This window comes from Manacus vitellinus, unplaced genomic scaffold, assembly GCF_001715985.3.
Source record: "Manacus vitellinus isolate BGI_N305 unplaced genomic scaffold, ASM171598v3 scaffold_20_pilon, whole genome shotgun sequence".
Lineage (NCBI taxonomy): Eukaryota > Metazoa > Chordata > Aves > Passeriformes > Pipridae > Manacus > Manacus vitellinus.
The window spans coordinates 13,942,761-13,967,480 of NW_021939471.1; the positions used below are offsets into that span (position 1 = coordinate 13,942,761).

Below are 24,720 nucleotides of genomic sequence, written 5' to 3' on the forward strand. Positions count from 1 at the left end.
TAAAAAGCATTCAGTAAGAACAGGCTAATAAAGGTTATGGCTAAGAGAATCTGTAACGGGGTTAAACTCTATTTCAGTTTTAATTATTGATTGATATTACCTGTCTCTTAAATTTTAGAAGATACAGTATCTTCTAATCACACATATAATGGTGATATTAGAAGAATGAATCAGTAATTATTATTCTTCAGATGGGATAGTAGAAGAAAGATTAAATATTTTGTTTTCATTTTAGCTTCAATTCAAAATACTTTTACTGTATTTCCACTTCTGAATTTATGATATATCTTTGGTCAGTTGTAACTAAATTTTCTCGTTTGTCCAGGATCAGAAGTAATCACCAATGGATGATTGATTGCATTATAAATTTTAAAGTTTTTGAATGTAGATAGCATGTGCTAAGTATTCTAAAGTTACAGTCAGGCTGGGGGTTTTTTCAGTGGTGGAGCAGCCTAAATGAACTTCACGAAGGCTTTCAGATGTTTTCTGGTTATTTGTTTTCCTTTTAAGTGCCTAATTTGTTAGGACAAGCAGACAAAAAAATATTGCTCTTAAACTAGCAGTTACAAATTTTAAAATTATTAATGTGCTCCTTGGCAATTATACCATAAGAAAGGGAACCTGTCAAATAATCAGGTGTTTGAGAATGAAACCATGACAGTGTCTGTCTCTGTGCAGCCACATTCCAGTGCAGGAACTGTCGGAAACACCAGGTTACGTTAGTAACTACACATAATAATACCACATTACAGTATTTTAAATGCAGGTAACTCTGTGGCAAATGTGGTTAATTTTGACCTGGTAATGACAGTAAAATAAGGCAAATTTACATAGTACCAGATTTTATATAAAGACATTTTTGAAACTGCTTCATGAGTGCTTCATTTGGGCACCCAGATGCCAGAAGTCTTATGATTCCAGCTTGATAATACAGGCATCATAGGAGTCAATATGATCTTGTGTACAGTATCTCACTTCCCTTTAGAAGTTCCATGCACTGGAAAGTAGTCACTACTGCTGTCAAATTGTGAAAAGAACGAAGCAAACTGCTGTGAGCTGTGCACTTTTCTCTCTTTTTATTAAAAGCCTTCATGTGGGCTTTATTTGAAAATAAAGCCTGCTTGCTCACTGAAGTGATCTGCTATGCACTTGAGAATAGCTCCCTGTGGTTTGTGGATGCAGAAGAAATGCTTTGATACCCTCCCAAAATTGTAAGGGGCTTACTGCTTTGCAGGCTCCAGTTATTTGTCTCCAGCAGGTGGAGTGTGCCTGCTGGCTGCCTCCCTGGAGGGCAGAACCGAGCCGCCTGCAAGGCACAAGAGTTTCCAACCTCCTCATCTCTTTCTGTTTGTTTGTATCCTGAAAAGTATTTATGATAAATAGGTTCATAAATGGTATTTTAAAAATAAAATTGTGGGGGGTTTATACACTTCATTTCAGATCAGACACCAACACCAACTCGATTCTTGAAGAACTGTGAAGAAGTGGGCTTATTCAATGAATTAGCAAGTCCTTTTGAAAATGAGTTTAAAAAGGCTTCTGAAGATGACATTAAGAAAGTATGTTCAAAAACTTTTTCTTCTCAAAGCTTCTACTTTTTTATATCAGAAATTTCATTCGAAAAACAAACTTTGGATTTATATATTGCTTTCTAAACTATACCAATAATCATTTGTTAACTACTTACATATGTTGTATGGAGAGAATACAAATCTGTGATTACTCTTCTGAAGGTTAGTTTACCTGATTAATTTTGCATAGTTAGCATGCACAGTGGGACACATTGACTTTGTCTTAGCTCTTAAAGTATCTAGTCTAAATACTTCTGCAAATAAAAAATTTTGTTCAATGTCCCCTTTGAATAGTTTTGCCTTTAGTTGATTACCTGGTTGACTTCCATAGGAAGTGATAAAAAATACAATTTTATACTCATTTATACAGATTTTGTAGAATCAGTGGCTTCATTTACTTTGTTTCAGTAAAGATTTTCTGAATAAGATGGATTATTATCCATTCCTGATAAGCCTCACCCTTGCTTTGTTGCCACAAATATATCAAATCATGGATTTTTAATTTTATTTTTTCTAATTGATATACGCTGGTTTTATAACATGACTTATGGTAAAACTGATTCTGAATTTACTAAGACTGTGTTTTCTGTATAGTTCACCACTGTCTTGGGGGAGGTTGTAAGTATTGCAAAGTATTTTAAACATTTTGTCTATTTCTTTAATTGATACTAATTTTCCAACCTGCCCTCTCTGTTACAAGAAGAAACAGAGTCCTGCCGTATCTCTGGATGAGTTATATAATAACCGATCAGAGCACAGTGTGGAAAAATAGCACACTTCCTAGGGGATTGATAGTTTGGTTTTTTCTGAAGTGTTTCATGTTCACATATGGTATGAAGAGATTCCACTTCTTGCAGTCCTCCCTCTCTATTAGTAATATATTATATAGGAGAAGTAGGAACTGAATTGAAAAAAAAGGCATCTGGAAGAACTTAAAAAGAAGATGAGCTTTGGGGAAAGTTTCTTCCAAAAGTATTTGGATAGCAGACTAGACAGGAGTGTAGGCTTTCAAATCTATAGTATTGCTTTAAGTACTTTTGTAACTTAATTTCTTTGTGCCATTTCAGATGTCCCAGTGGATTTTGCCTGTGTAGTGATATAAAAATTGCTTTTTCAATAATTATTTGCTGCAATAAGCTTGAAATTAATTGTCCATAGTAGCTTTTCTTGATTTGAAAATATAGTTACGATTTTGTGCTTTGTGGCATGAAGTCTAGAGGGATAGTACCTTATTTTAGCTGTAATTTAAGTGTAACACAATCCTTCCTCAGCTATAATTTTCTTGTGACTCTTGGGAAAGGAAAACTTTAAGAATGTTTTTAATTCTCAAGAAGAAAATACTTAGTCTGGCGTTGGTGTTACTGAATATTGGTGTTCATGCAGCTGCTGGTAAAATAACCTTGACTGGTAATTCGTCTGCAAACATCATTTTTCAAACATCAGCACCTGTGTTGTTATGGGCTGGTATTTCTCTTTAGTTATTTACATTTTCTTGCTTAGTTTAATTTTTTAGAGATTGAGTAATTTTGGTTTACATTGTTTCTCACAGATGCCTCTAGATCTGTCTCCTCTTGCAACACCAATTATAAGAAATAAGATTGAAGAACCTTCGGTTGTAGAGACAACTCATCAAGATAGTCCTTTACCTCATCCAGAGTCTACTACCAATGATGAAAAGGTCAGAACCTTTATTTTTCTCTTTTGGGAATTTATTTTTCAAAGCTTCTGATGATCTGTACATTTGTTGTACGTGGTAATAGCCACACCACTTAGGTGGCTGAAAGGAAAAGAGTTTCTATTTGCCTTATTCCAGTGTAGATCATTTGTTCAGTTCTTTAGTTGGCTTTGTTCATTGCGATTATTTCTTTCCCTCCAGTAAAGCTAGAAAGGAAGTAAAATTTAAGATTCACGCTATGTTAGAAAACACTAAAGGGGCTCTTTATTCCTATTTATGCATCCTCATTTGTTAAAAAAACCCAAAGAAAGTTTTTTTTGTTTTACTGTTTTTTCTTTTAAATAACATCAGAAGTTTGGACCCTTCATGTGTATGTTTTTGTTTAGCCTATGTTTTACCAAAAATTGTTTTGTAGAAACAGAAGGGGATGTTCTACAAAAGTATACAAAGTATACAAGTATACAAAACTGAGCACCAGGTAATTTTGTTTCAAATGTTATACTCTTTGAGATATAGCAACGTGTTTAAAAGTGATCCCAGGCATTTGCTTATTTAGAGTTTACCTAATACTCATAGAAGACTGAGGTATTGTCTGTCACTAGAGGATGCTGTAGTCAAATCAGTTTTAGAACTGTTGCTTTAATGAATAAATAAATGGTTTAATAGTAATGATCACTTCGATATGTGACTTACAATGTTTTCATCATGTGGAGTTCTCTTGAAGAACATAAAATGAAGCAAAAATAGTGAAATCGTTTCTTGTCTTACTTCAGATACCTTACTCCCAAAAATCAGCAGGATATTTTAGGATCACAGGGTAATTCAGTTTGGAAGGGACTGCAGGATTTCCTGGTCCAACTTCCTCCTCAAAGCAGGAGTTAGCTCTGACATCGGAACACGTTACTCAGCACTTTACACAGTCTGGTCTTGAAACCTCTGTGGGAGAGAGGCTGCACAGCCTCTCCCTGCAGCCTGCTCCAGTACCAGCTGTTCCTGTGAGGAAAGTGTTTTTCTTTGGATCTGAACCTCTCTGATTTCAACTCTTTCTCTTATACTGCCAACAGGAACCAATGTGAGAACAGCTTGGAGTGCGTGACAGAAACTGAGAGAGAGTTTCCATTCAGATTTGTCCTTAAAAAGCTTTGCTCAGTTTTATTAGTTAGCAAGGATGAGTGATCGTGGGTAATCAAAGCAATCATGTAGTCTCAAAAATAGTAAAAGTAGTTTAAAGAAATATGTGTAAAGAACTGCTTAGATTAAGTGAATCATAGTCCAAATCATAAGTTGTCTTTATTTCATTTGTTCTTTGTTTCAGAGGTTAGTTTGGTTTTTTTGCTGCAAATACTTATTCCCAGTAGTCTAATTTTGGCAGAAGATAATATTAATATCTTTATACAGTAGTGGTTCAGTATCTATTAGCATCAAGTGAAAAGTATATCTCAATGCTTGGCAGTATTTATAAGCTTGTCTCATTCATGATGTAATTTCAGTGTGTCACTGTATCAGTACTGCTGCTCAATGCTGTTCTGATGTCTGATTGTAGAGACAAGCTGAGCAAGGCTGAGAGTGCTGCTTGGAATGTGGTGCTGCTGCTAAATGTGGCCTGTAGAAGTTGAGAAATGTGAGCAGTGTTGCTGTTTACTCAGCATTTTGTATTCTCCTTTAGATTTATAGAAGGAGACATTTTTTTTCCCCAGGACTTAGCTGTTTTTAAAATATGTACGCCACTGTAACTATTTCGTTGGCTGAATATATTTTAACAGCCTGAAATGATTACAACCTGTTAACATATGTGCAAGGCAGTTCTAATTTTCCTTGTAGTTGTCAAAAGAATTCCTTGGAGATTCTTAAAAAACTGCTTAATTCTTTTCCTGGTTTTCAAAGAGTTCCATGAGTTCTATTAGGCTTCAGTAAGAGTTGATACTATGCTTTGAATAGACCAAGGTATCATTAGAAGTGTATGAAGTCTTTAAGCCTTAAAATAATAGTGAGAGCTTTCAAATGTTATAATTGTTTATTAACAGTACTTTAAAGTAAAGGGTGACCCTCAACAGAGTTTTAAAAATTGCTTAGTTGTTTTCAGGTAGTTAATTGCCTAATTTATTTATTTGAAAACCAGTTTTCTTACAGTAATAGTGAATTAGTAGTAATGTATTAGTTCTGGCCCTCTGCATTTCTGTATAAAGAATTCCATGTGTTTACTGATAGCATTAGAAAGTTGTTGCATGATATTTGCTTTTAAATAGAAAATACTTTCAAATATGTACATCTGAAAACATTTAAGTAGCTATCCTGTTCTGTGAAGTATTTTCCAATACAGTGAGCTTTAGTTTCAAGAATAAAGGAGTTGGAGAAGTCCTTTCAGTAACTTTCTAATACCTTTGAATAGGCTTAATCTATTTTACATGGGTGGCTAAAGGTAGAGATCACTTTGACTTAGTCTCATGACTTCATTAATTAAGTTACTGTTACGAAAAACAAAGAATTATTCACAGACTGCCATAACTTACTTGCTCACTCGTACATTGTTACCTGGTTGCAGCAACAGTTGAGAGACCAATCCCAGCTGCTTGCTGAGAGGTAGAAGGTTTTGCTGACATGCCAGTGACTTCTAGGTAGGTCTTCAGAAAGCGCTCAGGATCAGGTTGGCTGGGGCTCTGACCAACCTGATCTACTGGAAGATATTCATAGCCATGGCAGAAGGGTTGGACTGGAATGATCTTTAACAGGCACTTCCAGCTTCAACCATTCTATGATTCTGTGGAAGTTCTTCCAAGTGTCCATTCTTTATCAAGTGTATATACAGTCCTGTAGTCCTGATTTGCATATAAGAGCCACCGTAATTTTGGATGTTGTCTGAATTGCACAGCATGTTCATGCTAGCATACAGATTCATCTGGTGTTCTGAGTTCATTAATTGCTACAAGGATGGTTTTCTCTGGAGCTTATCTGTTGTTGAGAGACTTGCACATGCTGCCTCTTGGCACTTCTTTTCTTGACCTTCTCTATTTTGATAGCTGTTTCACCATCCACATACAGAGGTACTTAGAGAAACCACTGGGACAAACCTATACAGAAGGGGCTGTTATGGCATTGCTGTTGTTGACAGTGTTTGTGTTTACATGGCTCCATGGCTGCTTTTGACCAACTGTCCTTTTCTTCTCTTTTATGGAATTCAGAATTTCTTTGTGTTAGCTATTTATTCTGGAGTGTTCATATAACTGCACTTATAACGACGCATGTACTTTTTTTATATATGTGGTTACCATGTATGAAGATGTTTCAGATGAAAGAAGGAACAAGGAAAAGACCTCAGCTGGCTGTAAGAGGCAAATATGGGTGTTCCTCTGTCAAGATCCTACAATAGGAATGGACTTTTTAGTGGCTCCTTGCTCACAGTAATGAGAGAGGTAATAGTGGCAGGAAAGGGTAACAGCAGGCAGGATAGGGTAAGCTGAAACCAGTGAAGAATGACACAATGCTAATTTCTGAATTGGACATTGCCAAAAGATTATCAGGGCAAGTGTTTTCCCCTTATGCCTTCCTCTAATGTCCCACAGTCAAACAGTTTAGTCTCATTTATGTTTTCACTGGGACTCTTCTTGTTGAGTAAGAGCTGTACAGCTGTTCTACCAAATTCCTGATTTGCAAAGGAGTATTTAATCTTGTCCTAAGAGTATGCATTGGGCTCTGGGTTTTTCTGTTTCTGCCATTCTGTACTGGATGTTTTCTTCTCTTTACTGAATGCTTATCTGTAATTCTAGGTACTGTGTTCCAATATTATATCTCAGATTGATACTAAAGAAAAAAATTCCTGCTTTCCTCAACTCAGCTCACTGTTAGACTCCAAAAACACTTCATTCGCTGTGAATAGTCTTTTAGGTCCCATGGGGAAAAGACTGAATGAACTAGTGAATCCTGATGACAAATCCAGCTGTTGGAGGGAGAAAATTTCATTGAAAGTCCTTTCCTTTGTGAAGGCCTCAGTTTGCCAGCAAACTTACAGTTCTACAAATTGCTCAGAGGAGGACACACATTTTACATTAATGTACAAAAAGAAAAGCAATCTGTTAAGAGAGCTAAGACCTTAGTACTTAAAGCTTTGTGGATGAATTTTCAAAACTTTAGCTTAATTCAGAGGAAATAATAATCAGTGCAACCTGTATGACACAGGTATGAGATGTTTTCATTGAATTACGGTTTAACATTTTCTTCAGCTGTGCCAGGGGAGGTTTAGGTTAGATATTAGAAAGAATTTCTTTACAGAGAGGGTAATCAGACATTGGAATGAGCTGCCCAGGGAAGTGGTGGATTCTCCATTCCTGAAGGTTTTTAAGACAAGACTGGATGTGGCACTCAGGGCCATGGTCTAGCAACCGCAGCGGTAGTGGATCAAGGGTTGGACTTGATGATCTCGGAGGTTCCTTCCAACCCAGCTGATTCTATGAAATTCTATGAAACAGCAGAGCAAAAGTCTGCTGGTCTTAAGAATGTGATTTTATGTGTCATTGATTGCAGTAGCTATTGTCAAAAGAATAAATAACTTGTAAAAAGCCAGTCTGAAGGTAAATTTGAAGTCTGACAATATCAAGGGTTTTCTGAGAAGGAAGGCTTTGGTTACAATAAGGCCTTCTAGCTTTTCAGAAATAGCAAATGCAAGTACAACATTCAATTGATAATGTACTTTACCTGATTGCTAAACTAAGAACTATGGTAATTTCTGTCTACTCTTTATTTGCACCTAAAAATGTTTAAGTCCTGTGCCCACGAAATTTTTTCTGCATCAGGATACTTATATATTTTTGCAGAGTTCTGAATGTAACACTCCAAGTATTTTTATCACTCTAGTTAAGAGAGCTTCATGGGTTAAGGATAAAAGCTTAAAAAAAACCCAGATTTTTTTTTTTCGTTGTTACTGAACCATAAAACTCTTGTTTCTCTTGTTTGAAGCCAGAACAATGGACTGAAACTGAAATGTACATAAGGACACCATAAAAAGTTTTCCTTATTTTGAGTGTGGGTAAACATGATGGTGTTGATAGCACCATGGGTGTGTTGGAAAAAAAAATTAAAATCTGATCAAAACTGAATTATAAGTAATAGCAGCCTTAGCATAAATTTCCAGGTTTGTCATAAAGCTAAAATCACTGTCGTTGGAACAAATTTTACTTTGATGGTTTAAATGATTCATCTAGAAGGGTTTTTTTGAATGTTTTTAATTGTATAACTGATTCTACTTGCATAATGTTACTGAAATTCTCATTTGTTCCTTCAAGCTGTTGTTCATTTAACAGTCGGAATTAGTGGTCTCTAACTGTAATTTACAAACTGATTAACCTTTATTTTTTCTCAGGAAGTGTCACTGCAGCAGACTGCACAGCCTACATCAACAATAGTTCGTCCAGCATCACTACAAGTTCCTAATGTACTGCTTACGAGTTCTGACTCGAGTGTTATTATTCAACAGGCAATACCATCACCAACTTCTAGTACTGTTATTACCCAGGCTCCATCATCTAATAGACCAATAGTGTAAGTTACATAAATCTTAGTAAAATGTTTTCTTGCAGAATTTGAAAATCTTGTTTACTTTGTTACTGTTTCTGCAGTTAATGTATGAATTTGAGATGCTTTGGTGTAATGTGGTGCTTTACTACACATGAAACATGTAACTTTCACTACATGTGAGATATAATGCCATGTTCTCCACATCACTAAGTTCATATTTTTGATCTCCAAATGAATATTACATTACACCTGTAAAGAAACAAACCAATTTAAAATAATGTGTAAACTTGTTCTCTTCTCTGGATAAGTTTTCTTTTATATAGTTCATTCCTTTTTCAGTCCAGTTCCAGGTCCTTTTCCTCTGCTGTTACATCTTCCTAATGGACAAACCATGCCTGTTGCTATTCCTGCATCTATCACAAATTCTAATGTGCATGTCCCTGCTGCCGTTCCAGTAAGTAAGCATGATGCTATATTAATTTGAAAGTGGAGCAGATTTGCATAAGTGCAGCATAGAACTTAGTTATAAGCACCTTGATAGCTGTTTTGGCTTCAGAGGGTAGTGTTGTCATATGCTCTCTGTTATGATAACATACTCAGGTTTTCTTCATTTTTATACTTTATCTGGTCAGCTTGTTAGACCTGTCACCATGGTGCCTAGTATCCCAGGAATCCCAGGGCCTTCCTCCCCACAGCCAGTGCAGTCTGAGGCTAAATTGGTAAGTGAAAAACTCCATTATTCCTCAAGAAGAATAACTTCAGAAATTAATTAAATTCTGTTGCTTTTTAAAACAGCTTTAGTTTTCTTTTGTTAGTCTAAATTCTGCAAGTACAGGTTTAATAAAAGCAGAATAATAACAGCTGCATTTATTTTACCGCTGTTTCCAATTTCAGCCTATGTTAGTTCTGTTGATTTTGTTTTTAAACATTCTTTTAAATTCATTAGATTTTAACTAAACTCCTTCTTGCTCCTTGTATCCGAGGATGGGAAATATTAGTTGGAAGAAAGACAAGATTAGTAGCATCTTAACAGTGAACATTTCCTTCAGAAAAGCAGAGTACGTTTCCTCCCAAAGAACATGATATTGCTTAAAAAACTAGGGAAAAAAAAGTTTTTTTAAAAATGTTTTCAGAATCTTAACTGAATATAATCCACCTGGCAAGAGTTTTGTAATTAGATACGTATTACTGACATAGTTAACAAATTGTTCTGTGTGGAGGTTGTTTCTGTTGTGTTGGGTATTTTGGGGGGGTTGAGGATTATTTGGAAAAATCATTAGTAAAACAAGCAAAAGAAATTTTGGAGGTTTTGTCTTTGTTGGTTTTTGTTTGTTTGTTTTTCTTAATAGTAGTGATCCATTTATGATGGTAGTTTGAATTAATCAATTTCTTGAAAAATTTTCTGCAACGTTAGGTAGGTGCTTCTCTTTTTTTGCTATCTTGTCTGTTTATTTATTCCAGCTGTTCTAAAGCAGTAGAAAACCTATTATTAAACAATAATTAACCAGTTACATATTTACAAGATGCCTTCATAAACAGTATCTGTCCTCTGAAATAGTGTTTGTCTTCCTTCAACTCTTACTTTGTGCAAAAAAAGAATCAGGAACACCTGCTAGATAAAATATATTTTTCTACATTAATATTGGTAAGTGTGAGGATGCCCTGAACATTCTTTGATACCTCATTTCTATTGTCCTAAATCTGTGGGCTGTCTTTCCTTACCCATTTTCTCTTCTCAATCCACAATATGAAAAACAGTGAGTCTGGGAATACTGGTTATTCTGCTGTGTGAAGTAATGGGATTCCAGTAGAGTGGGCACACTAGACCACATTTACTAGGTACTGAAGCTGTTGAGAAGAGGTGGTTACTGGTGCACTGACTGGGCCTGATGCTGTCAGGTCTTCCTTCAGTTTCCTCCTCTGTTGAACCTGAGGACTTTTGAAAGAGTATAGAGAGGGACAGAAAGGAAGAAGGTGTATTTCTCTGCATCCTTGTCCCCCTGGGAATGGGAAAAGGAATCTTTTAATATTTGAGGAGATATCTAAATGTAACCAGTTCTGATGAAATGAGTTTACCTTAAATCCAGGAAAGAAGAATGTAAGAAAGTGAAAACAAGAACTGTTTTCTCAGAAACTGCATGTCTTAGAGTTAGGAAACTTATACTCTGAATTCTGCTTTGTGAAATCCAGGAGGAATCGGTTCCAAATAATTTTTCAGATGGGCAAGAAATTAGGTTTTTAAGAGTATTACTGAGCGATTTACTCTTAAAAAGCTTTTAAGGGCAGAAAGGAAATACATGGATGTGGCAAAGACTTTGATGTCAAGTTGAAAGAAGCAATCACTCAAATGCAAAGAAAAACAAAAATCATTAGACTTAAATTTTAACAGTCTCATTAGCCTTCTCATTACAATTTAGCTAATATATGCACTTCAGTGATTGCTTATCTTTTTTTTCTAAAGAGAGACTGTAAAAAGGGTATTTGCAGTATTTCTTCTCTCCTTTCTTGTCACTTAATATCAAGCATGAGTAGAATTCAAGAATATCAGAATTATGTGTATTTCTTATGCTCATTTACTTTTATATAGTGCCTATTCGCAAAAAATAAAAAACTTAATTTCTTATCACTCTGAAAGTAAAAGCAATTTAATGAGAAACTTAATGTTTATGTAGAAGAGCTTCCAAACAGGAAGATTAAGTCTCTGTGCCATGTGATGTATTGTTGGCAGATATGTGATGGTTTATTAAATGCAAAGTTCCATTTAATTTTTAAAATTTAAGTCTTTGTGATATCAACCCCCTTCTTTTTCATGTATCTCTTGAAAATAATTTTACTTACTACATACTCAATTCTGCAAAGGTATGGTAACCAGGTTTATTTTTCACTTGTGTTCCTGGTTAAGCCAACAGAAGACTTAATATTTAGTTTTACAGTTTGTTTTTTATTTCATTAATAGTTCACATATAGTGTTGAAATACAAGCTGTTACAAATTTAATAAATGAACAGTGTGTGTTTTGTGCATTAATGGTATACTGCAATTTGTGGATTTATTAGTGTGGTTAAGTTAGCAGAACACTGGAACATGTTCTCTATCTCTTTGCCTACCATAGCCACATTTCTCCCTCGTGTTGGGAGGCAATTCTGAAGGGCAAAGGAGTTCAGGACATCCTTTGAGAAGAAAATTTCAAAAGTACAGGAGCAGACCATCCCCTTGTGATGAACAGTGAGCCAGCAGAGAAGAAGACTGGCCTGGCTGAACAGAGAGCTTTGGCTGGAACTCAGGAAAAAAGGCAAAGTTTATGACCTGTGGAAGAAGGAGCAGGCAACTCAGGAGGACTACATGGGTGTTGTGAGGTTATGCAACTAGGGATCTAGTGAAAAAGCTTGCCAAGCCTCTTTAAATCTTTTACCGGTAGTCCTGGCTAACTGGGGAGGTCCCAGGTGACCAGAGTAATGTAATATAAATGTGATGCTCATCTTCAAGAAGGGCCAGAAGGAGGATCCTGGGAACTAAAGGCCTGTCATCTTGACCTCTGTGTTGGGGAAGGTCATGGAGCAGATGATTTTGAGTGCCATCCCATGGCACATACAGGAAAACCAGGGGATCAGACCCAGCCAGCTTGGATCTGTGGAAGGCAGGTTGTGCTTCACTGACCTGCTTGGCTTCTGTGATAAGGTGACTTACTTAGTGGACAAGGAAAAGGCTGTCCGTGTTGTCTATCTGGACTTTTCTGAAGCCTTTGACCCTGTTTGCCACAGCATTCTCCTGGGGAAACTGACTGCCCATGGCTTAGACAGGCATATTCTTTGCTGGGTAAAAAAAATAGCTGGATGGCTGAGCCCAGAAAGTGGTGGTGAATGGAGTTAAATCCAGTTGGTGGCCAGTTACAAGTGGTGTTCCCCAGGGCTCAGTGTTGGGGCCAGTTTTGCTCAATATCTTTATCAACAATCGGAATGAAGGGGTTGAGCCCTCCCTCAGTCAGTTTGCACACGATACCAGTGTGGGCAAGAGTGTTGATCTGCAGGCTCTGCCTTGTGGAGGGATCTGGACAGGTTGGATGCATGAGCCGAGGACAGTTGTATGAGCACTTGGATCATAACAACCCCAGGCAGCATTACAGGCTGGGAGCAAAGTGTCTGGAAAGCTGATTTTTGGAAAAGAACCTGGGGATGCTGGTCAGCAGCCAGCTGAATATGAGCCATCAGTGAGCCCAGGTGGCCAGAAAGGCTTTTGTGCTTTGGGCCTTCCTTTGCAGAAGGTATTTCTGCAGTTCATGTCTTGCATGACATTTCAAGGAGCTAATGCAGTTTTGTAGTAAGAAAAGCACTTCATGCTCTGATTTCATTCCTTATCGCAGTCATTTATTTCTCTCTTACCTGTTTACAAAAGCCTACTGTTGTGTAACTTTTTTTTTTTAAGTGAAGTTGGGAACCAATTAAAGTCAAATTAGAGATTGTAGTGCCATTATTTCCTAATGCTATGAAACTTAATTATTTAAATATGAATTCGGATAATTTATTGATTTTTATTAACATGAAAACAACACATTTTTCTCTATTTTTATGAATACCTGTTGGTTTTTTATGAGCTGTATGTTCCAAATTGTACAAGGAGCAGTGTATATTCTTTTTATAAATTCATGACCGAACCTTAGTAAAACAAATTGATATTTTAAGCTTTAGCTTTTAGAAATGAAAATAACTGGTAGAAGACGTCTTTGGTAATGGGCATGGGATGCCTTCCTAGAGCACAGTTAAAATTTTTCTCCAGCTGTTGTAAGTCTTAAAACCCTTTAAGGATAAGGGAACTAAGATACTTGCTGAGTAATTTTTCCCACTGTGGGCAGCTTTTGGACACTTTTTCCTTTTGGTAAATGGGCTCTCTTACAGCTTTTGTAAGTGTTTTAAGATTAGAGTGTCCAAACTTAATAATCAAACTGTGTATTTATTTCTGTATTTGATAAAGTTTTCAATCTGAAGTATCAAACTCCTTCAGCATGGCAATTTTGGTTATTCATGTAAAGCGAGTTACTGAGATGTCACCTCTAGAACTTGGTTCTTTTTTTTCTGAAATAGTTCTTTTCTCTGGTTACTATTTAAGTTGCTTGACACTAAATGATTATGCAAATTCCATAGACGGACAGTTGCATTTGGGAACAGGTTCACTGAGTGAAATAGCAGATAGAAAAATATATGTCAACTGCAAGGACTAATGACTGAGAGGAAAAAAAAGTCATTAAAAAAAAATCATAAAACGATGACAGACAGAAATTTAAAAATTGGCTATGCAGTGAGCCAAATCCTTAGATTGGTGACATTACTGCAAGAGGCTCTTGACTGAAACAGCTGACATTTAGTAGAAGAGTGCATTAAGCACAATCTTAGTGTCTGCTTCACCACAGAAACATGTACAGTGCTATGTGTGTTTCAGTGCTGTGGAAGAATCACATGAAATTAGATTGTGTTTTAATTTTATTGCCCCAGTACTGAAGTTATTGTAGTGAATATAGCTGGTCCAGTCACACCTGTGAAAGACACTGTTAAGTTTGGAATGTTCTTGGATCCTCTTTCTCCTACTAGTTGTGAAAGTGAAAAATGACTAGAGATTTTATTCAGACACAAGCTGTCTTTTACTGCTATTCTTTTGAAAATACCCTTCCATCTTGTGCTGAGAATGACATTCAATAGAAGTGAAAATGAGTTTCAGATTTCTGTGGCACACTTAATATAAATTGTCAGTTTTTCTGAAATGACTCCATGTTTGTTATGCTAAAGAAACTTTCACATACTTAAATAAAATCAAATGTATAAGTCAGTTTTATGGTATTTTAGAGAGGCTTACAAGTAGATGCAATAGCTGCCTTTAAAAAACCAAAACCAACAAACCAAAAAAACTTTGTCACTAAGATAAGGATGCATGATTCTAAATGTTGCAGAATTGCTTCTGATCTTGTGAGAAGATCTGTAATTGTATGCTTTTGGTGTATGAAACATGAGCCTTGAATTGCAGCTGTAAAACATCCTTTTTTGAGTGTACAGCTTGTGAGTGCAGACTTAATGTTCAGACCCTTCTGCGTGTATTGCAGAAGTTTCTGAAGAACTTAAAAGTTGCTTTAACACTGGATGTTTTCCTCAGTCTCCTTCTTTGCATATAAAACCTTTTGTCACAATCTGAGAAATTCCTTGTGCTCAGTGGGCAACCAGTAGACTTTCTGCAGGAGGTTTCTACTGAGAAGTGACAGAGGGCAGCTTGGCAAATGTTCAGAAACCAACATTAACTTGCTGGAGCCCGGCATGGGACCTTGTGTTCAGCAGAATTCTTCTGACCTGTCTCTCTGCATGCCGAGCTAATCAGCAAACACCTAATGAGCCTACTCTAAAGAAACAGACCCTCTCACAACCTACTTCATTTTCATATGTTCTCTGGGGGTGGAGAGACAAGACTTCATAAGGACTGATGATGCTGCAAAGACCACAATAATGATAATTAACTTGCTGAATTTAGAAGATTATGCTGTTAATTAGTTGCAAAATAAAGATAAGTAATAGAGCAGCAGATGGTAGGATAACACCCAGGAGAAGGAGGGTTATTACTCTGATGAGCTTTTGTGGCAGATATGAAATATGGATCTGAGTTTTTCACAAATTGTTTCTGGAGTATATTATCTTGTTTCTGTGAGCTCTTGATGGAATGATCTGGTCCTACCAAATTTTGACAGATGTGGTGAGGATTTGTTTTCAAGGATATACATGAACAATAAAATCTTCCTAATCAAGACTTTAGAAGCTATTAAGCTATCTGAAAATACCAGTTTTAGTTTGCCTATAACCAAATAATACCAAAAAACCTTGGTTGTCATCAGGTTTCCCCACTCCCTCCAAAATCTTGCTGTGCAAACCCAATGCAAGTAATTTTTGAAACAGTAACGTTGAAAAATTTCCTAACATGAAGGCTTGAAATAAAAGAGAGCATACCCTTTAAAACCTCAGAAGTTAAAGTAGACACGTTGTAACTGATTCGTTACAACTGATTCCTACTGTCACTACTCTCTTGATAATGACTGATGAAAGTTTGTCACGTCCTAACAGTAAGTTATAATACAAGAAATATTTCTAGAGTAATTCAGGTCATAAATGAAAATATATTGGGAAAAATCGTACGTTAATAACTTTTAGAAAGAATATTGTCATATTAATGTCAAAAACTTGCTACTTTCTTCTAAAAATATTTTTTACAAACTGACTTGGAAGTGATATGTTTCCCTGGTAGTTCTGGTTGTTGCTTAGAAAAATTTACCATTTAGAAACCAGGATTAGTTGAAGGAGGGAGAGGAGTCAACTTTGCAGTTGTTGCAGGAAGATCATAGGGTTTGGTTTTAGCAATTTTATTAGACAATTAGAAAACACTTAGGCCTTGCTGGAGACAGGAACTTAAACTTTTTGGTTAACTTGTTTTCCAAGAAGAATTAGGAAAGTACAAATTAATTCTTAAGTGTTAAATACCTACGGGCTTTCAGAATGCTGTACATATACTAAAAAGTTATGAACACGTTATCTTGAAAATTTTTGTAGCCCTGCCCTAATGCTTGCAGCTATCCTAAATTTTTGTTGTTAAAGCTGAGCTCTGGGGAAATTGCAGTAAATTTGGTTTGTGTACTTTTCTGAAACTGCCTTCTTCATTCTGGGAAACTTTCTGGTTTTTGTAGTGGCTGTGTACAATAAAGGAAGAACATCAAACCTTTTAGCAGTTTTTTACTGTAAAATAGCATGCCATAAGAGTTACCTCGCATATTTCTACATAAATAGTTTTTACATATAACCTCACAAGTATTTTGTGCATTTTTAAGATGTTTCAGCAAACATCTTGGCTTTCATCTAATTACCATAGGAAGGATTTCAGAGGTGAGTATTTGTAAAGACCATGAAAAAGTGGAGGCATAACGAGCTATTTTAAATGGATAGAGAATACCAGAATTTTTAAAATGGAAAGACGTTTACATTCTGTTTTTTACTTATTTTCCTTCATGTGTGGTGGTTACACATGTAACTACTGTGGTAGCACACCTTTGTGCGCTACCAGTCTCAGCAAGTGTTTGTTAATGACCTTCCAGAAATCTACTTTTGGGCACAGTTCATCAAGAAGGAGGCTTTCTCTTTACTTCTCCATACAGCTTACAATCCCCTTCTTTCTGGGATCCTATGTAAGCCTTATTGCTATTGTCATGCTTGCCAAAAATTGTTACCTATTAGTAGGTATATGCCTAGATCACTGTTGAAAGCCTATAAAAAGAAACAACTGTTTAAGAGGTGGAACTCTTGTTTCCGAAATGGAAGTAACTACTAGTATAAAAAATTATTTGCTTAAGTTAGCATGATAGAATATTTCTTTTTTTTCCCCCTCTTCTTTTTTTTCTGCTTTCAGAGATTGAAAGCAGCCTTGACCCAGCAGCACCCTCAGGTAACAAATGGAGATACTGCCAAGGGACATCCGAGTGGGTTGGTTAGGACTCAGTCAGAGGAACCACGACCACAGTCACTACAACAGCCTGCAACTTCAACAACTGAAACACCGGTATGGCAACAGAGTGGACATGTACTTCTTACGCCCTCTCTTTATTTTGCAAATAAATATATTTTTTCTTTACTCTTGATTTGTGAAATAGATGTTAATGTACTCCTCTTGGAGTCAGTAGTTCTGTAGCAGTAAAGTGTTTACAGTTCTTACATGTTCTTAAATGCTTCTAAAATCTGTTATCCAAGACGATCATTTCAAAATAAATATTATCTATCTTCTTAAATTTAGGACTAAGTCCTGCTTTCTGGGGTTCATTAACAAGAGATTCTGTGGTAGCTGAAATTTGTACAGCTGGTCAATATATATACGGGGGAAAAAAAGGGGGTTTATTTTGTATTTCTGTTGCACATGTTGTATGTTTAAATGCTCTTAGAAATTTTTAAATTCCATCAGGTATCAGCTTTGTTAATTTATTTGAAAGATCCTTTCTGGGCTGGCACATGAAGAGTTTCAGCTCTATGATTAAGTGTACTGTGTCATCTCAGGTTCTGAAAGAGGGGCTCTGATTTTAGGTATAGTGTGCTGTGCTTTTGGGATGTTAGATGAGAACAGGGGAGTAAAAGGCAAGACCTCTGAGTCAGACTGGAAGTGGGATTGCTGCTGGAGGAAAGACAGACTTCCCTGGGTGAATCCTGGAGGATTGCAGCTGGTTTATGTCTAAAAAAAAACAGTTGAAATGTGTTTTCAGAATGCTTTAAAAAATCTCTAAGAGTTATTTTCAGAATTTGTAGCATAATACTGATTTTATAAAAGTCACACACTGGATCCAGAACCAGAAGGACCTGTATCTGCAGTGAAAGCCTCACATTCTTAGACTGGCCAGTAAAGTCAGATAATGTATCAAAAGAAATATATTTGGAACAAAAGAAGGAAAAGGATGACCCATCATAAAATGATTTCCTTTTTATGGCTGCTGTTCCCCATACTTCCTTCAGTTTTTAAAAGAATATTTTTGTAATATCACATGGCAGAATTTTCAAGGTGGAAATCTTGCTGTTTGATTATTTTATGGTTATTTCACAATTAGTATTAATAAAAAATTGCAAGTGTTTCATTCTTAAAAGGCAGATTTGAGTTCCTAGATTTTTTTATTATTAGCTGTCTAGAATTTATGCCAAATTGATATGCCAACCGATACATATTTGGGGTTTTTAATTTAAAAAGAAAAACTTTCTTACTGTGCTAGACTGAATGCGCAGGTGCACCTGTGAATATGTCATGTAGACAGTTATGTTCTGTCTATCTTATCTCATTAAAGGATTTTAAGATCCATTATATTCTTATCGTTAAATCTTTGTTTCGTTAAATCTTTGTTTCGTTAAATCTTTGTTTCGTTAAATCTTTGTTTCGTTAAATCTTTGTTTCGTTAAATCTTTGTTTAGGTTCTGTATACAGCTGTGAAATGAGCATAATGTATAATTTAAAGTATTGAAATTTTTTGATCCTGTCATAATATGCGGGTGGATTAAGGGAAATTGGTATTCAGTGATGGGGAACACATCAACAAGTAGGAAATTGCTATCTGGAGATTCAGGGATCAGTGAGTCTTGGCACTGGCAGCATTTGTCAAACAGCTTCTGTGTGGTGGGCTTAAGTAATTGAGTTGTGACGAGGTTTGTGGGAAGAGTATTTTAGAAGAGTCAAAAATAGAAAATGTATTTCCTACTAAATGTAATTTGAAAGCTGTTTTGGGCGTAATATGTTAATGTAACATGATCAGGAGTGTAAATACGGTAGAAGTTTTACAACCATAGCTGTAGAGTTAAATGGACATAACTTTCCATAGAAGAAATGTATTTAGAAATGTGCTGAATGCTTTTCTCAAGATGTGATGACTGTTTATACCAATGCTGTAGGTTAAGTCATGAGAGGTATTATACTGATAACTTAATTAATACTTTCTACTGTTTTCAGGCATCACCAGCTCAGCCTACGCCACAAACACCAAATACAGGTGGTCGGCGAAGAAGAGCTGCCAATGAAGACCCTGATGAGAAAAGGAGAAAGTTTCTGGAGAGAAACCGGGCTGCTGCTTCCAGGTGCCGACAGAAACGGAAAGTCTGGGTGCAGTCATTGGAGAAAAAAGCCGAGGACCTGAGCTCACTAAATGGCCAGTTACAGGTATACTTTTTATTTCAAGTCAAAATGAGTTAAGTTTTCTCAATGGAACTTAAAACTTTGCATGAAATCTGAAATAGAAATGATTTTGTAACTATGGCTCAGATCAGACTTGAAAATTCAGCACTAATTGCATATAGCAGTAAAATTAGAGTATAAGAGTATACTCCTGTTTCACAACGTGTGAACTTTAGGATCATACCCTTTTATCCTGTGTTCCATTTTAAATAACTTTCAGACTATGATACTAAACAAAGATGACAAGATGTGTTGGAGTAAAGGCTTATTAGCAATGTAATAGTCTTACTTGAACACATCTTGCTCTTAATTTGTTTCACAACCTGAGTTATTTAAATAAGTTTTCAGTTTATTTCCTGTGGTTCTTTTAAACTTCACTTTTTTTCCTTTAAAGTGAATGTAGTGCTCGTGAAAGGTGCCAGATTGACATCACTGGAAACTGAAGGCCTCTTTTGTCCACAGAACAGGTACAACACAGGCAGTGGCAGTGCAAATTTCACCACACTGCCCTCCCAGTGTGCATAAATCCTATAGAGATGGAAGTATGCTGTAAGAGGGCAGGCTAGTGTATGCTACTACTCATTTTTCCACCTCATCTGAGGTTGTCAATCTTGGAAGGTTGTCGCGTGGGCACACTTTTTCTCCTACAGAACAATCCATGACCCTTTTATTTAAACTACTCTTAAATGTTAAAGCATACTTTCCTAATGTTTTCCAGCAGCACAGAAGAATTGGCACAAAGTATTGTTTTCAAAATAAAAAGTCTAAAAGCTTCATTTTGAAAATTCCTGAAAGGAAAAATTATGTCATTTCCTAAATGAAGCATTCATTTAGAAAATGTAGTGAAATGTATTTTCATATGTTAAACTTTCACTTCTTTTTCTTCATCCGAGCTGTCCACTGAGTCAAATTCACATATCTTCTCTTTCCTATGGGAGCTCCTCTTACATGCTGTTTGGTAAAGAAAACATCATAGTTTTACTAACAAGAAAGTAGGGAATGTTGAGATTACTTTTTATCATGTAATCAAAATTACAGTGTATGAGTCATCTTCATGTCTTTAAAAATACTCAGCATCCCAGACCCTAAAATGTAAAAAAATTCCTCCCTAAGCACACAACATGAAATGGTTTCCTGTGTTCCAAGAATCATGACACTGCACCAGCATTAGTTAAATTTCTTGCAAATATATGTTCTCATATCTGTTCACAGTTTTTAGACTGTTCCTTTAATGCAGTCACAATCCTCAGTTAAATCCAATAATTACAAAATTATACGTAGCACTATAGCTTAAGTAATCTAAGAAACAAGTGAAGGAGAATGAAAAAAATTGGCCATAGTTCAGTTTTTTAGTGAAAGTAATATTTTGTATCACGTGAACTTATCACTTATATGTACCAATTTTTATAACAAAAAATTACCTAAGTACCAAAAGGCTTCCAAGAGTTAACTCAGTAATAGTGAATTCAAGGAAGGTTTTCTTATGATCTAACCAAAGCAAAACTGTTAACTGTAAAGAACAGAATGACTTGTAAAGAAAATTGAATGTCAGAGAAATAATTAAATTGTACTTTATGTGAAAACATTAATCAATCCTGTATTTCCATAATAATTCTTCACTTGACAGGCTAACACAGCTGATCAGCACAGTGGGCAGTTATGACCCATGATTACTTACTTTATATTTAATAGAAAATTTAATAAGTTTGGAATTTTGCCTTAGTGCAGTTTTATAGACTGAGTGTTTGGGTTAGTAGTTCATATTTTGTTTAATATCTAAGTGGCCTGCTCAGCCGAATTTACCAAGACGTCGCATTTCCAAAAGCAGGTTCCTACCGAAATGACTGCACTGCATTGCTTCATGTAACAATTCTGACTCCTTTCAACACAGTAGCATTCTTGTAATGTCTGTGTTAAAGCTTCTGATGTCAATGGGAAGGTTTTTAAGGCTGAAAGCTTGCTAACAGTACATATGGATTTTGAAGAGGTTTACTTAGTTGACGTATGTATTTTGTTCTGTAGATCAACGTCTGCCAAGTTCTTTTAAATGTTTGAAGGTAATTTCCTTTTTAAGCAGTATTTTTCAAATTTTTGCTTAAGGGAAAATTTCCATCAATTACATCACGCTAGTAACATACATAGGTTAGGCAGGCTGTTTTTATTTTAGGCTCTGCTATGTAAATATTTCATGCTTCCAACCATTTAAAGTTTATTTACTGTTTGATTTTTGTTGACTGAGTGTTCTACTAATGTGTTGAGTGGTTTATTAATCTTAAATTTTGTTCATCACCTGGTTTAGCTTGTATGCCTTGCACAATCCTGCAGGGTATGGGGTGCTGTATAATGTATTAAGAAGGTATTGACGGTGTGTCCACAGCGGCCACTCAGCAGTATTGCAGGATCAGATGCCAAAGTGCATTATATGGACTGTGTTTGGTCCCTGTTGCTTTAAGAATCTTAGAGGACACAGTATTAGAAGAAGAATAGGCTGTCTTCCTCACAGTTTCACTGTGGGTTCTCAATGAGCAGCAATCAAGTGATGGCTTGTACTGATGCTGCAGAAGCTGCTTTAGGAAGGCTGAATTGTGAAAGTATGCCCGTGAGTAAAGATCCTTTCCCATATAGGAAGTTGTCCAAAAAGAAGCAGCAAGAGCGTTGTTTAACTCAGCCACAGACAATCCCCTATCCCCAGAAGTCACATCTACCTGCCTCTGATGGTAATTCTGGTAAATATATATCACAAATACTGTCCCACACCTTGCTGAGTAAGGGTTAATCTGGTTCCACCACTACATATGCATTTTGGATGCAAGGAGAAAGAGGCCGATATGGAAGAACGTGTTGTACACTGTGTGGTATATCTTCATAAGAATATAAAAGGGAGAGCATCTTTTGAAAGATGGAGTGCAGGTAAAAGTCAATATGCTTTCCTCCAGAAACCTGCTTTTTAAAGTTAGCACATTTTGAAATGTGGGAACGTACAAATTCTTCTAGACAGCATGTGTGGTGTATTTCATGCTTATTTAAAGAAATGTTGATGCCTACACTTGATTCAAAGACTCATTAAAGAGGAGGACCTTTCTAGTATGAAAACTTGAAATAATCTTTCTTCATACCAACTGTTTAAGTGTTTATTCCATGTGTTGCTTGTTAGCCTGTTTTCAACAGGTTAACCACATGTTAAATGACCACCACACGTTAACGTTAATGTGTTTCGAACAAGATGAAAAAGACTTTCCATTGTCACATACAAGATAAGTAACTACAACGTGTATAGGAATTGGTTTCAACAGCCCCTCTTGACCAGTTAGAAGTGGTGCCATATAAATGGCAACCATAGATTGCCTTTCTGTGACATTCCATGTCCCACTTGTCTAGCAAACATAACTCAGTTCTAGTTTAGCAGTGATTTGTGCATTGCATATAGCATTCTTGGCACAAGTGTTCATATTATGGAATACACAGCTAGCAGTGTTATTGAGATTACCTCAACCTTTTCTTTTATATGGGAATGCTGTTCCAATTTTTCAAGTCTGCTTTAATGCAAGATAATATATTTGCTCTTTGTATTTTTGCTAGCAGCATTCTTAATATTTTTAATACAGCTGACATTAATCTATAAACTTGTAAAATTTTTCATAGACATTATTTTACTTACACAGATAAACTGCAACTTCATACTTAAATGTGCTTTTTCTGTATAAAATTCCTCCTTAAAATGTGAAAGACGAGATAGAAAATTTCTGGAAGCCTTTTCCTGATTTGATCACTTCTTTTGCCAAAGTTCCTTTGAACTAAACAGAAGTATATTTCATAGTCTTGGATGTTGCTACTTCTGTAGATTATCAAGAAGTTGTCTCTAAACTACATCAATACAGGCTTTTTCTTCCCCCCAGCTATTTCAGTTCTGTGCAGCTCCCTGCTTGCATCCAGGTTTGTGTCTCCTCAGTAAGTAACATGGTGAACTAAAGGGAGACTGAGAGCTGGAGGCCTTTCTTAACAGCCTAAGGTTTCAGGATGCGTAATGCCAGCTGGTAGAGAATTTTGGGGCTTTTGGTTTGGTTTCTTTAGTTACAACCTTTTTTGTTTGCAGTCACATTTTTCTTTTGTTAAAAATGTTTGTGAAATCAGATTTTTGGCATCTCTCAGCTTTTGCTTTTAATATAAAGTTTCTAAAAGAGATATTTTACACAGTGAAATGACTAAATAGAAAAGGAGTCCTTAATAGTTTAACAGGATTTTGTAAGGATAAAGGCTAGAAATTTGTTGTCTTCTAAATGGAGGGAGAGAATACAAAGAAGAGATTTTAACAATCTGCTATTTTAGTTACTTAGCGTAATTAAACCTAGTAAGTTCTGTTCTGAAAAAATTGTTTTTCTTTGGAATTGTTTTACTTGTAATTCATCTCATTTCTGACTGCATTGCCTTATTTCTAGCTTACAAGTAAATAAGTTGACTTTCTTGTGGTTTATTTTTCCAGATAATTTTAGTTGCAATCCAGTTTTCCTGTATTTGCTTTTATTTTAACTTGCTCCTAAATGCATAAACATAAGCTTTTACCAAACAATTATGTCACGTGTGTGGTATATTATGCTAATGTGCAAAGGTTCTTATACTTGAAGTAACTTCAAGTGTCAGTGGAAAGGATTTATATTTAAAATACAGTAACCCATGAAAAACACATATTGTGTCAAGATATGGGGATCACAAAGCATTACAGATAACTTGATTAATAATATTTTTCTACTATTTAAAGTGAAAATGGTTCTATCAAAATGCCATACCATTCCTAATTTAGATTGTCACATGTAATGCAGTTATGTAGCACTTCTCATCTACAGACACCAAACTGCTTTACAGGGAAGGTAAGTGTTGCTGTCTTCCATTTTACAAATGGGGAAAGTGAAGCACAAAGCAGTAAAATGACCTTGCTCAAGGTCACCCAGGAGTGGAAAGGCACAGTCTGAACCCAGTCACTAGATTTTGCTGTCTCCTAGGTCGCACTACACTTTAGTGGCATAAGCAGACATCTCAGGATTTTGTCATTATTATCAATGATTCCTTCGTACAACACATTTATTTATGTATGGCTGCCAAAGGAAAAAATCGGTCTGGAGATCAGCAAATATTTGCTAAATTATTTTCCATTACGTGAGATTTTCTTTTTTGAAGTCCAAGTATAAATATAGTCACTAAAAAATTATTCTGCATTGGCTTTTTGGATTTTATTTTATATTTTTTTCCCTTTTCTTAA

General features: G+C 35.9%; 1 protein-coding gene across 5 annotated transcripts in view; it reads left to right on the top strand.

Moving 5' to 3' along the window:
• ATF2 (activating transcription factor 2) overlaps window positions 1-24,720 on the top strand; it is a 47,126-nt gene that overhangs the window by 12,608 nt on the left and 9,798 nt on the right. For 3 of the 5 annotated variants that reach the window (XM_018071750.2, XM_018071753.2, XM_018071752.1), the window contains 7 exons: window positions 1,441-1,559; window positions 3,121-3,249; window positions 8,600-8,778; window positions 9,094-9,208; window positions 9,387-9,473; window positions 17,178-17,327; window positions 19,245-19,451. In XM_018071750.2, the coding sequence (XP_017927239.1) occupies window positions 1,441-1,559; window positions 3,121-3,249; window positions 8,600-8,778; window positions 9,094-9,208; window positions 9,387-9,473; window positions 17,178-17,327; window positions 19,245-19,451 (986 nt within the window). The remainder of the gene's footprint in view (window positions 1-1,440; window positions 1,560-3,120; window positions 3,250-8,599; window positions 8,779-9,093; window positions 9,209-9,386; window positions 9,474-17,177; window positions 17,328-19,244; window positions 19,452-24,720) is intronic. The other 2 variants (XM_018071755.2, XM_018071754.2) reach the window with 1 other exon arrangement.